Consider the following 18,198-nt stretch of genomic DNA (forward strand, 5'->3'; position numbering starts at 1 on the left):
TGAGCAACACCATTGGAAGTGCAACAAGATCATGCTGTAAGATGTGGCACTGGTGCAATTATCTTGAGGAACTATGTTCATTTCAAGATAAACCTGTTCACCTTAAATGTTGATTTTCCCTACTGCCTAATTTCCAGCTCACAGACCTTAGTATAGTCTTCTCTGAGCAGTACACATCTCCCAGGTGCTGAGTACTAGATGGTGCATTCTCACAAGATCAGCTTCAGATCTCATTCACACAGGGGTTTTGCATTAAAACACCATTAACTGAGGACATATTTAGGCAAAATATTTATACTTTGAAAAGCATCCCTTTTCAGCATAAATGTTCTGTGACATGATGAACGAACCAGTAACCTTAGTGTAAAGGAATAAAAATCTGCATTCCATTTTAACCTCTTAGATTATGCCTGGTACAGGTGTTCCAGGAAATGACCTGAGGGACTCAGGTTTTTTCCCCTTTGACCTAACCTGTCAGGGACAGCCCAGATGTCTCATACCCATGAAAAAAAGTCAAGAGGATGGACTGGTGCAGTTCAGCTTTTTTTTAAAATGCCTCCCCTCAGGGGAAGTCTTGGGAGACATTTAGTGTTTTCCTCTCCCAGGAATGGAGGCAGGACTGGTGCCTTTCTGCTGTTATTTCCTTAGAGATAGGCCCTTTCAAAGACAGGTTCTGGGGTTACAGCACAAATTCTCTCTAGTATAAAGAAAATCAGATCTGTCTCTTATTCCTTGGTCTCTCAGATGACTGCAATGGCACTAATACAAATCTGTATTTTCTTTTAATTGGATCAGATTACAAAGTTTCTCTTGCTTTGAATTTCAATACAAATCACATACAAAAGATCCTTTAATCTCCACAAAACTTAATTATCACCGTTTCTGTAATGCACCTCTGCACTCTGAATTTAAGTACTGCAGCTACCTGCTTAATTTTTTTTCAGACGATCACAAGCCAGGTTACCTCATTATCCTGTTGTTATCATAGTCTCTTGCTGACCAGCATGCTAAATAACAGAAAAGCCAACTCACTGACCCACTTCCAGCTGACCAGAGCTATGAGCATGTGGTAGAGATGCCAATTCTCTTTCACACTATATTTCATGGTGTATCTGGATAGCCCTCATGTGGAGAGAAAAATTTGATCAATCCTTTATTTTCCATCTCTTACTAAGTGTCTTTGGGGGTTATTTGCTCCTTTGCTCTGCTGTCTTGAAGCCTGGGTGGTGGACAGGAGAGATTACTACAAGAATCTTCTCCTTTCATCATTTGTCCTTAATGACTTTTAAAAAGAAGCAAAACAGCATATTTTTAAAAGGTATAGACTGCTTCCATTTGAGGATCTAAGCCCTTGAATTAGGATCTAAAATATTGAGACCATGTGCTTTGTAAAGAGATACTAACACAGATTAGCAAAGGGTCTCCTTAAATGAATGCCCACCATGAAACACATTTGATATTTCAGATTGATTTCTTATAATAATAGACTATTTAGATTAACTGCATACAAATACAGGTTTCACCTTCCTGATAAGTCTTTGATGACAAATTTTTCCACGACTCTCAGAACTCAGTAAGTAAAACAGTATATTTGCATACATTAAGTGGAACTCCTCCCCCTTACTAGTTATTTATGACAATTAAATTGTACCTTTAGTTTTCTGTTTCAGGGACATCTCATTTCACCTTTACAGTTTTTTTCTCTTAATAAACATAGCTTTTCATATAAAGCTATGTTTATTAAGCTGCTTTTAATGAGGTTGTAGCTTCAAAAGCACTTGAGGTAAATTTTAATTGGACCTGTTAGAGTAATTTGTAACTTTTATGGTTCAGCTAAACTCCTTTTATTTCTCTTTAGGGATGATCAAGAAGTTTGTAAAGAAAGAAACACCTGTAAGACTTATGAAATCCTTGTAAAACATGACAACTCCTCCCTTCTGCAATCACCCGCTAGCAAGATGGCTATTAAAATGCAGCAGCAAATCACAACCAGACAGAGAAAAGATATCAGGCAAATAGACTTGGGAATCATGGAAACAATACTATTCTGATTAAAAGAAATCTTGTTTATAATTGCTTGTAACTTACAACTTGGCCAAAGGACAAATATTTTGTGTGATTTCTTTTCTCTCTCCCCTCAGTTCTTTTACATGAAACAGGTCATTAGGAAAAGCCATAGTTTGCCCCACCTTCCCTGCCCCACCCCCTAAAAATTCTATAGGCTTTATATGGGAAATTCATATTCCCTATGTGTCTTCTCTACCTGACAGATCTGGCACTGGGAATCAAGAGCTAAGAAGAGAAGAGAGAAGGACTTTTTGGGCAAGAAGGGGAGGAACTGAGGTGAGCAGGTTATTGATCTGTGAAGAAGCTGCAGAACAAGAAACTTGGGAATGGTTTGCTAAGAGACAGGGACAAGAGCTCAAGAAGAACAGGCATGTAAACTGCAAAAGGCCTTTAAAAGAGGGAAATCAGAACTGTGAGAGAAATGTGTTGGAAAATTACTTAAGCTTTACTTGGCAAAAGACAGCAGAAAAAACTGGGTTGTAAGTAGAGGGAATAGCATATTGGGGATTTAGGACCTTCTAGAAAAGACGACTCAAACTAGGTCAGTAGAGAAAGGAAAAATCAAGCAGCTACTGGGAGAAAGACAGTAATGCAGCTCAGAACCAGGATAAGAACAGAGAATAGAGTAAAGAAGCATCATGCCTCCATGAAATAGACAGGAAGGAACATGGATCCAGAAGCCTTAGACTTCTCTTTCAGCAAACACCTTTGAACTGCAGAATCCCCTCCCTTCCCTGCTGCCCACGCTGCTTTGGACGCAGCCCAGGACACGTTTGGCTCTCTGTGCTGGAAGTGCCCATGGCTGGGTCATGTCCAGCCTCTCCTCCAGCAGCTCCCCCAGGTCCTTCTCGGCAGGGCTGCTCTGATCTGTTCATCCCCAGCCTGTGCTGGTACCAGGGTTTGCCCCATCCAGGTGCAGCACTGTGCACTTGGCCTTGTTAAACCTCATGAGATTCCCACAGGCCCAGTTCTCAAGCTTGTCCAGGTCCCTCTGGATGGAATCCCATCCTTCAGGTGTGTCAGCTGCACCACTCAGTTCGCTGTCCCCTGCCAGTTTGGTGGGGGTGCACTCGATCCCCTTTGTCTGTGTCACTAATGAAGATATTAAATAACACCGGTCCTCTGAGGGACACCCCTTGTCACTGATGCCCATTGGGACCCCGAGCCATTCACCACTACCCTCTGGATGTGACTGTCCAATCAATTCCTTATCCATCTAACTACAGTCCACCCACTGCATCCATCTCTCTCCAGTTCTGAGCAAAAGATGTTGTGGGAGACTGTATCAAAAGCTTTACAGAAGTCCTGAGGGATGACATCTCTAGCCCTTCCCCTGTCCACAGATAGAGTTACTCCATCAGAGAAGCCCAATAGGTCAGTCAGGCAGGACCTGCCCTTGGTGAAGCTGTGCTGGCTGTCTTGAACTGCCTCCCTGTGCCTTAGCACAGCTTGCTAGCACTACAAAGAGAAAAGTTATTTATTGTGTATCTATCCACGGCTGACTGTCAGTTTTTATACTGGTGTCCCTGCTGCAGGCATCTGGCACCGACAGCAGAACACGCCGTGTGTTTGATAAACAAGTAAACTGCACAGTAAGATGAGACTAACGTGAAATGTAGATTTAAGTATCTGCTCAGTGAATGTGAATCACTCATTAGCCTCCACAAGAGACAAGAAAATCCCATGTGTTTTACCTAGTGACACATCTGTGAGTGGGTATTTCTGGAACTGTTAGAGCTATGTCTGTGTCATCTTCTGCTGTAAGAAAGATCCAGTACACACAGAATGACCTTGGGACTCAAAGGTTTTCTCCTTGAGATCTGCATATTCCCTGAAGCACTCAAACTGTGGCAGGATTAGGGCCTCAGGAAAAAACACCAGGAAATTAATAACTTTGCATTTAGACAAGGATCTGGGCAGTGCCTTCAATAAGCCTGTGGTCACACACTGGAGACAGAAATAAAATTCAAAATGAATAGCTGCATAAAAAGGTTATTATCTCTCCTGTGACTGTACTGCATGCACACATCTGCATGGACAATGGCTGACAGACAGTCTCACTTCTGACATTTCTGAAGTGCAACACTCAACATTTTGACTTCCAGCATTGTTCTGTAATGTAACTTGTGTATATGTTTGTGTAGCAGTATTTAAAGTAATGTTTCAATTAATACAGCTATTATGACCTTTGCTTTGCACATGAATTTTCATTCTGTCTCTGAAGCAACATAAGAAAATTTCTTCAAGGTTTTAAGCAATTAATTCATACTTAGAGTTTCAAGGGATCTAAATCTATTTCCAGAAGACCTGAAGCTGCAGCCAAATGCTAGAGTATGCTACCTATCTATTCTGTCAAAACCTTATATGAGACAAAGGAAATGTAAATTTTAAGTTTTTAAAGCATCAGAAAGAAAAAGGCAGTGTGGAATCCTACAGGGTTCCTGACTTCAACTTCCAAGGTCTTGAAACACTTGTAGGGCTTATGGAGATCTTAAATCAGTCCTTGGAGTCTCTGGGACTCCTGTTCCTCTGGGCTTGTAAAATCTCTAGCTTTAAGGGTCTCCACAATTCTGGATACACTTGAATGATATGGCTTTATGAAACTTAACGGTCAGCCCCTAAATTATTTTTTCTTCTCTATTTCTCACCTTCCACAAATTACTGAAAGTCTACACTAGACCACAGATTATCTCACCTGATCTTTAAACTGTGCAAATTTTCTTGCCCTGGCACTCTTCTTGTCAGGCAGAATTGCTAAAAGGAGAGGCAGATTTCTTTTAATATACTTTCATAGGATCATTACATCATTAATTAATTAATTAATTAATTAGCTTATTTTAATGGGTGATCTTAAAGAGGCAAAAGCCTTGGATGAGGCTAGCAAAAAGATTTACTAGCAAATGTCTGTATCAATAATCCCCTTTCTAGAAAGTTCTATCAGTGTTAAACATTGAGTTCAGAAATTAGAGGGTGCTGCTCTAGTTAAAATCGAGTGGTTCTGTGTCAGGGTGACTCTGGTAGATTTGCAGCAGAAAACAAGCTGACTATTTCTGTTTTGTAGAGAACACTTACAGAGTGCCACATTCCAGCAAATCTATTCTAGCTCAAATACAAGCTAGAACTCTTAAAGAAGCCAGAGAAACATATGGAATTTGGAAGTGCCATATGTTCCTTCACTCCTGAACACCACAGAGTGCTCTGAACTAACAAACACCCATTGAAGAGATAAGAGAGAAAGATGTTGTCTCACAAGTGCAAACAACTAAAAAAACTTCCTTTTGTGCCAAAGTTCTGGCAAAAGCTATTAGTTTTGTTTAACTACAGTGTCCTTGATTCAAAGATTACCACAGCATGAGCACCCAAGACTTAAAAAGTAGGCTGCTCAAAAGATCACCAACAGCCATTTATGAACTGGAGTTACATAGAAATGGTGAGAATTTAAACTCAAGGTAGTCATTACCTTTGAACTTGTCTGATTGCTCTGTTTCAGAGAAAATATGGAAGGTTACCCATGCAGATGCAACCCCAATTAGAGACAACATGGAGCCCAGTGGCATAATGGCAGATCTTTGAGAACCTGAAGGGAAACTGCATCAATGTACTGATAAACTTTTATTTCTTGTTTTAGACAGAGGCACTGTGAATCTTTGTAGCTATTAGTGTTGCATTCTAACTCTCTAGATGTCAGCAGCTAGTTGTGATACTTAATCTGACCACTTCCTAACAGTGAGAATTTCAGCCTCCCCAACCTAACTTTATAGCTTGGAATTAATATTTTATATTTGATTGCCACAGGAAAGGATTCAGGTTGCAAAATTATCTTGACAGTGGCAGCAAGTTGCTGCTAGTTACCACCTTGCCTCTACTTCTCCCCTTCCTCAATATGAGGGTGCAGGTGTAAATCATAGGGCACAGAGAGCTGTACTGTGCAGACTTTTCTCACCACTAGACTAAAATAGGTGATCCACATGGCCAGAAAGGTTGGACACTTAAGGTGTAAGGATTACAGAAAAAAGTAATGAAACCCACGAAGATCATGTTATTTCTGTTGTACAGTTTTATGTAGAGCGGGTCACCATATCCATGTCCTTTGCAAACAATGACGTGCAGCATTATTAAAGCATCCCAAAATTAAAAAACGCAGGTAGTTTCCTCTAAAATCAACAAGAAAGGTAAGCAATCACAGTACTTCAAGACTGGAGAATGTGTTTTGCAAAACAGAAAGGCATTTGAAAGACTGCATCCTCCACAACTTCAAATATAACTTTTATCACATTATAAAATACTTTCTCAGAAATTAGGTTTTCCAATTTTCTTCAGGGATTATCTTGGTATTTTCAAACTCCTACTATGTCAAAGTCTCTTTGAAACTACACAGCAGTACACTCCAGACACCAAAATCTCTTCCAAGAAGCTGAACTGACAAGTTTATTTCCTGGGACCCAGCTGAGCAGGAGAATTCAGGATGTACTTAAGTAAGCACAGGTGTAACCTCAGAGAGTTCAACAGGAATAGCCACATCTCTTACATTATATACACACTTGATTACCCTGCACAGAACCCCTTGATGCTTTTTTTACTCCAGTTTGTCTAGGGTCCAGAAACAATAAAATGTACAAGCTTCCCAAGTGACCTCTTGAAGACTTCAGCTGGAAAAACTAAACTTTGAGAAATATAGCACCTTTGAAACAGCTTATGCTTACAGGAATAAGAAGTCAGTTACACACTACAAGACTGTAGTTGAAAAATAGTTCAGGATTATTTTCTTCGTCTAGTAAAACCATTTCAAATCAAGTTCCAATTTCATGCTATCAGAATGTATTTTATAGCTCTTTCCAGTTCTGGCCACATGCAATGCTACTTTACAGGACATTACCATCCACTAACAGAAGAGAAGGTATTAAAGTAACTAGTGGTACAATTATATCTCTAGGAGTAATATATTCTACTGACAGCTTATACCATGAGGACCCTACAGAATACACTAGACCTCTGTGTAACTTTTGGATTGTTTCTGCCCCTTCCAAGCAGGCTAACCTACTAGTCTATTTTCAAGCATCTGTTATTGATAAGTCACCTTACCCAATGCTCTTCCTTTGTTTTAGCCTATTTTCAAATTCACAACAACCCTTAGATAGCATTACAAACAGTTTATGGGCAACACAAGAGTTGGGGAAAAGAGTAACATTTCTGTAATTCTTAAATTTCACTTCATGACTCATGTTCTCTCTTTCATGTTACTCCCAACACTGTTTCCTGCTCTGGAGCAGAACTAAGAGAAGATTCAAATCAGCAAAGGTTTCCTGGACCAGGATTCAATGGGTTAGGATGAATTATTTTCAGCCTTGGCACCATGGTCATAACCCAACTGCACAAGAGAGCATCCCAACAAAATCTTTTGTTCACACCATTGCTAAAGTACTATGCAGGGCACACAAATCGGAAAAAAATTCAAAACCTGCTGGGGGGCTAGGTAATATCTAAAAAATCACAATGCATTAGAAAGACAGTCTACTGGTTCCCTCCTTATTTCTTCTTGCAGACTCTGCTGGACCACCATTCCATACATTCCCCATTGTCTGATTTCCTTCTTTCTTTCTTTCTGACTCCACAAGTCTTCTTGTGGAGGTTCTTCTACCTCCTTTAATTTCTCTTGGATAACACACTCATTGCCAGGAATGCAGGGATGATAAATCCAGATGTGGTGCTGAGAACAATAGTTTATGCAGAGAGAAAAAGACCGATTGGTAGGTGCTGCCTTTAGAGTTAAAAGCCTGAAATTTCCAACTAGGTTCTGTATCCTCCAAAACTGAGCTCCATCCAGATAGTACTGAAAAGAAGATTCCTGCCTTGAACAAGCTGCAATTTAGGACACAACAGAGTATTTCACCATGTGGCCTCCTCCTTACACAAACCTGCAAAGATTTCTGAAAGATCCTCGGTGAAATGGAGACTGACTCTCCCACTGGGGTATAATTAAAGTTTGCTGGGAACTTTGTCTAAAGCCAGGGGTTCATTTTAGAAAAAGTGGAGTAGAAAGGATATTGATTTTACTGTGATGATAGACAGGGTCTGGTCATCCATCGTCTTTCGAAGAAAAAGAAGAAACAAATGAAAACATCTAAATTCTAGTTCTCCTCAGGAGCTAGAGCTCATCTGAGCTGTCTCCACCTTTCTGGACATGAATCTGTACAACTGTCTGTCAGGCCTGCCAGACACTACACAAACCTGCCACTTCAATTCTTGACAGTTAAGTAAACAGAAACATATATTGTAATAAAAAAAAGAGAAATCTCTGTGTCAGAGAAGAATAAAGAGGGCTGTTCCAGAATAAGCAAATATCTGACATTATTCTTTTCAGTATTAATCTTTTCCAAGGCTTTGAAGTTTGACAGTGCTATTTCACAAATCCCTAGGAGGCTGCTATACTGCTAGGCTAGAAACCTGACTGTAGAACTGAGCAGAAAAAGAAGTGAAAAATTTCCAAACAGTCGAGAAATATTTCAGGCTGACTGGTGAGTATTTCTGTTTCTTGCTGCTATGAATTTTCTGTATCTTGAAAAACTTGAGGGGATATGACAATTTCCAAAACAAATAGAAACAAGTAAATTCCAAATCTCTTGTTAAAAATCATCTGGTCTACTTGACTTCCATATTTTCAGCGAGTTCAATCAAGGTTTGTATGCTCATTTTTCAAGCTGTGATTTGCCACCTAGGTATTTCTTAACAAATCTTCCCTATTCTTTTCTCTGTGGCAGTCTTGTGACTTTTTAATTATGTCTTGTCCAACTAGCAGTACTGGCAAAAGGCAAAAGAATTCTTGTTAGATCAGGTATTCCCCTCTTTCATGTGACATAGACATGCTTACACTTCATTAACTTTTATTATAAACTAGTCACTGGAAAAGTTACTTTGCTAGAACCCACACTACAGTTTCAGCCTACAAACCACGCAATGTCAGAATGCTGAATTACAGTAAAATACCGCTCACCTCCTTATGAACCCAAGATTAATGATACGATGCAGAAGGGAATAGCAGTGCTACCAGGAGCATAACAGGTCACAATCACTTCTAAAGTAGCTCATGGAGAACTGGCAGGGAAACATCACAGATAGCTCCCAGTATTGCAGCCCCACTTCCTATCCCACAACCTACCCATCACTGAGACATCATATTCGACCAGCAGAGTCGCCTCCTGTCCGCATTGTTTGAGAATACTCATGGCCTCAGCATGTGTTGTTCCCAACAGTCGGATCCCATCAACACTCAGCAGCCTGTCCCCAGGTTTGATTGTGCCCTCTCTGAAGGGAGAATAAAGGAATGATCTTTGTTAGTGTAAGATAAATTGATTTGGAGATAATACCATTTTTATGCAAAGCGATTCTCTTGCACCGTCCCTGACACCCATCCCTCTTGCCTTAACACTTAACATTTACTTTGACAGTGAGAATGATCAGAGGGCGCAGTGGAAAGGAAATTGCTTTAATTGGAAAGTCAGTGACTGGAAAACAGCTTACCACACAGTGAAATAATCAAGTCACGTTAAATTGCAACTAAGTATAGCTTCTGCTCAACATATGCTTTCTCTCTGCCTTGTCCACACAACTCTCTTTTCATACATACATAAATAAACACATCCTCCTCCAATGTTTTCTTAAAAATAAACACGAGGTGCAAACACATGGGTGCTAAAGCAGATTGCAAAATATGAATGTCCATTTATTGATTTTCTTTAAAAATATATTTTACTTGCATAATTCCATTTTTCCTTTCTTCCTACCTGGAAGTAATTCAGCTCTAAAAATAAAATTCTGTCTCCTAGGCATATCTTATAACCTATTCAGAATTATAAAAGAAAATGAAGTACTAACACTGCCAGCTTAAGAATCATGGAGAAAAAACAAGGAAACCAGGAGGTGAGGGAGAGAAGAAAGCGAGGGAACAGAAGTAATGCTCTCTTGAAACATTTTCTTCTCAGTTAATGTTTCCAGGGTCAAAAATGTCAGCATAGGCTAGAGATACCAATATGCTTTAAAGAAACTGCCCTTTGAGTTTCTGTACTGGTTTAAGCACACAAATGCCATTTCTGAAAATACAGTTTGTACATAAAGTGAATATTCTTTCTTTATATATTTACAAAATGGCATTATATACAGATATGACCAGAACATAAATCTGTACTCAGAAGTTTTCTAGCTAAAGTTATGCGTGACCTCACATGCAGAAATGTACAAACATCTTAACAGAATAATACAATACTCAACGTTGTCACAGTATTATTCTGAATTGCAAGTGTAAAAGATTATGGTGTTAGAGTTTAAAAAGCAAGAGATACATCAGCTGTTTGAAGAATGCAAAAAATGTGCTCTGACCTATTGCAGGAATTTATTCTAATTATTTTAGGTGCAAGATTCTAAATTCAAGTTCACACACAGCATAATGTGCTGAGGCTCTGTGGTTGCCCATTACTATTGCTGCAGTTGTTATTATTCCTATTACAACAATTAAAGACAAACCCACGAATTTTAAAGATGTATTTAAATGCATCTATTTCACTCAAAATCTTAACTTCTGTCCCAAATAATTCACCTTTCTCCATTTCTCCTTCACATAAACTCAAGAGAAAAGATGAATTGTACCTGTCAGCAGGCCCTCCAGGTCTGACACATGTTATTACAACAGGACGAGATTTATTTCTGTCATCGTGTGCTCCACCTAGAAAGAAAAAATCAGAGGAAATATACCTTCATTTTATGCTTTTAATGAAAGCTCATTTCCAAAAGGCAAGCCTACATCTTGTAGCATGCACTTTCACAGATGGGCTAAAAAGATCAAAAAATGACCAAGCCATTAATATGACCCTTCACTGAATTTTACCTAAATGAAATCAACATTCTCTATATATAGATGCATCTTTAAAAAACAGTTTTATGGAGGGATTCCTACTAAATGCATATTTTTTTCTTAGAACCTTTACTCTGAAAATGTGATCTCAGTGTATACACACACATTGCTTTGCAATGTTTGCAGCCCAGAGGAAAAAAAAAATCTGTACTTTATGCATACTCAGAATAATGAGTGACCACTCATTAAGAAATTTATGTATTAAATAAAAAAGACATTTTGCCCAAGGAAAGTAATAATTCATTGTTGGGGTATATTGATTAACAGCTGCATCTTTTCTTCTGTTCTCCAAGTCAGTGATAATATTTTAGTTGTACAATTCAGACCACCAGCAGTATTAATCAAATTTCACGCCTAATATATACAATACTACAGGTAAGTATATTTTTTAAGAACTATGATCTTCCTGGTGATTTCACTGGTAGCAGAATCTGGTCTTATGTGACCAGAGTTTGTCATGTGTCCTTGGCATAGTTGATTACTTAAGGTTCTTCCACAAATAAAAATTAGAGCAGCTCATGAAAGCAATACATGAGGGTATGGAAAATGTAATATATTGATTTTTACAAACTGTAAGCCTTCTGAGTACTTAAAAAAATGGCCACTTTTTTTTAAACAAAATACAGATTTCAAACTCAAAAATAACTCACCTCTTATTACAAATCCAAAAGTGTTCCCCTCTTTATGTAAAGTAACTTCCACAGTTCTAAAGATGAGACCTGATCCTTGTACAGCTAAAAGAAAAAGAATCAAAACCTTAATGGTTATTATTTTTCTAATTATACGCACAGATTTACACCTTTTCTAATTTAAGGTACATATTGAGTCATACAATTGGAAAGACTCAGTTAGAAAACAGTCAGACAGAAGACCTGCAATTAAATAGAACTCATTGCCTATTTGAGAGAATTTTGGGCTAGATGTTCTGCAAAGGGACAATGGTTTGGAAAAAAGACACAGACGTATATAGCATGTGAGGAATTTGAGTATTACTGTTTAAATTACGGCATAATTTTGCTTTTCTTATAGTTACAGAAGAGTGCTAGAAAATATGGAAGTACACAGTGAGACAAAAATGACACAAAATTCTTAAGAGTGTCTACAGAGCTTGTTGTTTAGCTATGAAAATTTACTTTTGTCACTTAGAGAGAAGACAGTCAAGATTTTTGGGGTGTTTCTTTGATCTCAGGTTGCTAGATTATGATGCATAATGCATTTTATTATCATAAGGATTTTTTTTTTTCTTTTTCAAAATGTAATATGTTCCCTCATAATTGGTGTGGTGGTTTTAAAGCACTAGCTAAAAATCATAATTGGTGAGCTAGTAAAAAAGTTCTTTGGCTTCTAGCTGAGTCAGTATTTTCTCTGAAGTACTAAAGAACTGGTGTACAGCTGGACTAGGAGGTGAGAAGCCTAATGCACAGACCATTGCATTTGGGTGTGATAATCCACTTTACAGAATTTGAAACCACTGCTGTTAAGAGACCAGCAGACAATTTGCTATTAGCTTTTGCAAGTAAAATTTTGGCAGGGTCTAAGAATTCTCTTTTCCAATGGGAAAAAGGACTCTGCAAAATTACATGCGCTTACACTTTCCACCTTCCAGTCAAATACTGTAACGAGTACAAACACACATAAAATTAAAAAAAAAAAAAATCAAAACCAAACCAACCCACCTCTATAAAATACATGCTCTGTGAGCAGCAGAACTAATGAAATCTTGTGTCATTTAATGTTCCTGCCTGCAATAACCAGAGTTTCCCTGTCAGGATACCCTGAGGGGGGCAATGGATGCCACAGGCTACCCTGTGTGTGCTGCCAATCATGAAAGGCACCAGGAAGAGCAGAGGGCTCTCTCTGCCCCTCTTTCTCTCTCTGAGTACTTCCCTGCTCACAACTCACTCAAGTGTTTATTTCCAGGAGATGTACTGTATGTAATGCAGTTTTTTTGGGGAATTTTTCAGTCCCTATTAAAAAAGTTACTGCAGGGAACCAGGAAAACTACCCAGTGAAATGACACAAATCTCATTTCCTTAGGAAAACAGGTGAAAGATGGCTCTCCAGAGCACTGCTCTGTGCTGTAGTAATTCCTGCTACAGCTTGAAGATCATGACTGTGTTACTGAGCCCATGTGGTTGCTTTCTTTTCAGTTGGAAATGTTTTACTGACTTAAAGAATTACGAGGAGAAGACAACTGTTGCCTCCATTTCTACTGACAGAAAGCAGTCTTGAGGATGAATCCACACTTCCCTGTTTGGTGTGGCCTGTAACCTGCCCTGGGGAGAGGTGAAACCTGCAGCTCAGCACTGAGGGATGGCAGCAGCATCCTTCCACTTGGGAACAACCACTCAGTGGCTGTCCTTGCATCCCAGCCCCAGACTGCTGTGGGAAAAGACTCCAACAACTCCTTGCCAACAGCAAAAGGCAAATGTGAGACACTGCTCACCCACCAGTTTTAAACACCGAGGTGGCTCGTGCTGAAAATAGCAGCTGGATGCTCCTGCTGTGAACACTTCAGAAATGGAAGGAAGCACTAGGGAGTGGGATTACCACTCCTCAGCCAAATTTAATCCATCATTATTAAATGATTGACATTTCCCAACACTGAAACTATGACAGTCTTCTCTCTGAGGGAGCAAGTGTAGGAACAAGAGTACAATTTCATTAGGTATGGGGCTTGGAAGGAAGTGCCAGGACTTCTCCACGTGGCTTACTGGAAAATTTACATGATTAACAAAAACAGCTTGCTCACTAGTAGTTCACGGAAAAAAACAGACTGCTAAGTATCTCCAACTTTATTATCTATGCTTGCATGGAGAGGCTGGAAATTCTGAGGACTTAAAGTTACGAACACCACTGTAAACCCGTGTGTCAAAATCCAGTCTCAGTGAACAAGAATGGCACATATGCTAAAAGAAGATGAAAACCAAAGAAAGCCCAGTTGAATAAATGCAAAACAAATAATGCTGGTCAAACAACTACATCTGCAGCAAAGTAACTCTGAACTCAGCTGATTAATTCAGATACTGTGCTTCAGAATGTGAAGTTCCCTCACCACATGCAAACACTAATCAACAGAGAACATTCAAAATTTTTTAATGTGCTTGTCAGGAGGTCTCATCAAAAAACAAATATGGAACTAGACTAACCCTCCAGCTGCTAGAAAGCAGTGGGGAAGTTCATCAGCTTCTGAGCATCAAGGACAGTGATGGATTTTTTTGGATTCTATTGCAAGGAAACTATTTAAGGAGACAAGAACTTCCCAGTTGGCACCTGAGATTCTTCTGGCCAGATACCAGGAAACCACATCTTCTGCCCTCCAGTGAGCAATATGAATGAGCACACACTCTTTCAAGGGTGCCTGGTGCAGCCCCTTTGGTGGCAGTCAGCCACCTACACTCCTTCACTTTAGGTCCCAGGTGTTCAACTCACTGCTTCTCTGGCTTTCACTTCATACCTGATAGACTTGACTCACACTGATTTTGTCCTACAGGCACACCATTACAGACACAGGCACATAAAGACAGAGCAAAAGAGAGGCGAGGAAAACATTCAGTAACACTCTGTAAGTTTGGTGTGAGCATAAACTTGTGTTTTGAAGAAAATCCTGCTCAGTGAAAGCCCTTGTTTCAGTCACACACTTCTTTCAAGTTCATGTATCCTTATGGCCTACCTCACTGTGTCTTCTGCTCTAGAAATGAAATTTTGCCTAAACGTGGTGCCAGAAAAGACTAGAAAAGTCCCAAAGGATATTGTTTACCTAGGAGAGAGGGATGGTGCTGCAAATGGAGAGAAGAAAGGGAAAAGCAGAGGCAGAACTAGCAAATACTCACTGGTCTCATCTCAGAGGATCTTATTGTTAAAAGAAGGATTTGCTTGCCCTGGAACCTACTTAATCTAATTTCTAGTATTCAAAACTGCAAAGAAGCAAACAAAAATCCCAAAACAAAACCCAATCAAACAACCAAAACCAACCCTCACCCCCAGAAAACCACAAACCAACAAAAGGCAGAGATTGACAACTCTGCTCTGTTGTTATTGGGAGTTCTGCTAATAAAACATCTGAGAGCATCCCTCTGTACTGCCAGTTCTTTTGTACTGCTTCAACGCTCTGTGATAAGCCACAGGAAAAAATAAAATTAGGAATAGAAAATGAAAAAATAACCACTACTAAAATGACTATTACCAACCTTGCCCACCTCACTGTTGACTACATCTGCTATTCTGCTATAGGTTTTCAGTTTGCCCTGCAAATACTTACAGACTGGAGGCAGCTCATACTCCACTTCTAACACAACCCTTTCACCAACATTTTTGAGCAGGCTGATGATCTCATCGTGGCGAAATTTGGTCAGGTTGATTCCATTCACAGATTTGATGTAGTCCCCTACATCCAGCTGGTCGCTCCTAGGGAAAAGTACATACTCCTTTTGTGAAAGACAGATCTGATGAACCAAACTAAATTCCTTAAATTACTGTTTTGTGATTGTAGGAATTCTTTTTTCCATAAATCTAGATTTAAAAGAGTTGATTTTTATAACAGAAAGTGGCATTTTAAGATGCTCTAGCTGGTTAAATATTAAAATAAGAACATTGTTGCATTATTCATTCCTGAGGTACAAAACAAGGTGTACAATAAAGGAGTTGCATGATTTGACTGGTTTGGGCATAGGATCTGGAAAGTCATCTTCTTCATGTCCCCATCCTTGTCTCTCTCTTTAGCAAATGTCCAAACATGGACATTTTTGGACATTGGTTGCTTTCACAGTTAACATCATAACAACAGAGATGGGCCAGGCCAAAAGCATATGTTCTACTCAGTTACTTGGGATGATTTAGCTCAACCCTTATGTTTTTTGACTTGCCTCACTCATGATTAAAAGCTTTTTTCTTTCCCCTGTAGTAATAAGCAAGGTACTTATGACTTTAGAGTCTTTTTAATCTCAAAGCTATCTAATGAAGAGTTAAAAAAGAATTAAATCATGGTAGCACTGTCATTCTTGTTTCCATTTTGGCTTTTTTTCCCCTCAGTATGTTATGCTGCTTCTCTCAAATTTTTGTTCAAAGACAAGAAAATAGAGAAATAAAACATATATAATTTAGAAGAAATATCATGAGTCTTATGACAACTTTCAAAGATCTCATTGGTATTTCTGGTTTTTTATCTAATCAGCCTTGAGCAAAAAGAAAGACCAGCTGTTGCCATTTCCCTCTGAGGTTCTCCAGTGTGATGGGCTGCCATTATAGATGCATCAGTCACATATTTTTTAGGTGACCTTTCTGATGCAGTACATATTTCTGAAGCAATCACATCTTATAATGCATTTTGTAGCTAGAGATGTGGTTACCTAGCAGCAATTCCTCCTTGACGAAGGTTAGATACTCTTGGTTTCCCATCCTTGTCGATACCACCCGATACTGTGAGCCCTAGGGTGGTGCCTTCTTTTTTCATTAATTCAACTATTGTTGAGCCCTTGAATTCCTCTGTTGAAAGAAAATTATTCACATTATTAAAATGTAAGTAATAACACAGATGTTGCCTTTCTAATATGTCACCTTCTTCCCAAGAAAATCATTCTGTGTTGTGTTAGTGAGAAATAACATGTACATCTGGAGATTTTTTATGTTATAATTCACAAGTTCTGTCCACAAGGCTCTGCATATAGATAAATCTTGAGCCATATGTTCTGTAAAAGGTTATTAAAAACTACACCAACGTGCTAGTATACTATACAGAACCCATAAATATGAAGTCTGGGAACACTTATAACTACTGATAGTTGTTTCACATTTTAAAAAAGCTATCTTTTCTCATTTTCTGCTCTCTACCTCCGACCTCTATGTTTTATAATACACTTCAACTGATTAAATAGAAGGGTAAAACACACAATGATATTACAGAACTATAATTTTGGTTCAGACTCACTTTGAGGCCCCTAGCAAATGTCATGTTAATAGGAACTACCGAATATAACAAGAACCCAGACAGAGATACATCAGACCTTAACAGTTTTATTCTTTATTTTTACATAAATACAGCTCCACTGTAGCTCTCTGCAGAACAGGTATAAAGTAAATGAAGGCCTTTCATAATGATTAAGTGTATATAAAATTTCCCTCACATGCTAAAACACCCTCTTCTGCAGTTTCTCCATTCTTGGAAAATAGTAAGTTAATTTCACAGTCAACAAAGGCAGGTCACATGCAACAGAAAGCCTCAGACTTTCAAAACAGAGATGTCCTTATTGCAAATGGGTGGACAAGGCAACCTACATATGCAGTTTCAGCAGGACTGCAACTCTTTGGAAAGCCACATGTGCACTGTTTCCACATCTTTTTCTGATGTAGCATCATCCTGTGCTCCTGACCATTTCTAGGTGGCTGACAGGCTCTTCTATCTTTTGCCACTGATGATGACCTCACTTCAGTCATTCACAATTTTACCATTATACAGCATGAATTCTCCAATTCTTGTCATGCTTGGATAAGAATTCCTCTATGCTTATAAAGCTTCTACTACAACAAAATTCTGCAATGCAGAAAATTCAGCAACACAGGTTGTCAGAAGCAGACAGCAGCAGAGCTAACCGGTGCATTCTCCAATTTGGCTGACACCAAACTACCATTTGGTACCATCTGGAAGCTGTTGAGCTTCCATAATGTTTGCTCACATCTGGCCTCATTGACAGTTCAGAAGGAACAGATGTGATTACCTGCTTCTGAACATGCAGACATATTGCATAGCTGTAGAGATGCTATGGACCAAAGTGCTGCTTTCAGTTTTATAAAACACTGTAAGTATTCATAATGAATACAAGACTTAGTCACAGTACTTATTGCAATCAAATATACTGTACATTGGCACCCATGAGGCAACCTCAGGTGCTCTGCCAGTGTGTGACACATGTTTATTCACAGTTTACTCAACCATAAGATCTGGAGTCAAAAGGGAAATTCCCCTCTCTTCCCAACTCCCAAGCTGAATCCTTCCTTTGTAATTCTCAGTAGTACAACCTGGCTTTCAGTACCCATCTAAGATTAAATTTTTTTAAACAAATACTTTGCCACAATGTGTATACAGCACATAAACAATGCACTGCAACGCAATGCCTAATCTTTTGCCATAGCATAATACTGTCATATGTTTTGATCTTTTACATAGGTTCTGAGTTTGCAATCCAATGCTGGGCAATACTCTGCTGCCCAAAGTACATGTGGAACAGAAG

The 18,198-nt window shown here is 39.0% G+C and overlaps 1 protein-coding gene across 12 annotated transcripts in view; it reads right to left on the reverse strand.

Annotated features, from left to right (window-relative positions):
* Positions 1 to 18,198, reverse strand: part of GRIP1 (glutamate receptor interacting protein 1) — a 310,822-nt gene that overhangs the window by 61,195 nt on the left and 231,429 nt on the right. For all 12 annotated transcript variants that reach the window (XM_033514247.1, XM_033514243.1, XM_033514241.1 and 9 more), the window contains exons 3-7: positions 16,321 to 16,456; positions 15,234 to 15,379; positions 11,623 to 11,706; positions 10,708 to 10,783; positions 9,224 to 9,369 (exon numbers count right to left, since the gene is read on the reverse strand). In XM_033514247.1, coding sequence (XP_033370138.1) covers positions 9,224 to 9,369; positions 10,708 to 10,783; positions 11,623 to 11,706; positions 15,234 to 15,379; positions 16,321 to 16,456 — 588 coding nt within the window. The remainder of the gene's footprint in view (positions 1 to 9,223; positions 9,370 to 10,707; positions 10,784 to 11,622; positions 11,707 to 15,233; positions 15,380 to 16,320; positions 16,457 to 18,198) is intronic.

The sequence above is a fragment of the Parus major genome, chromosome 1A (assembly GCF_001522545.3).
Source record: "Parus major isolate Abel chromosome 1A, Parus_major1.1, whole genome shotgun sequence".
Classification (NCBI taxonomy): Eukaryota; Metazoa; Chordata; class Aves; order Passeriformes; family Paridae; genus Parus; species Parus major.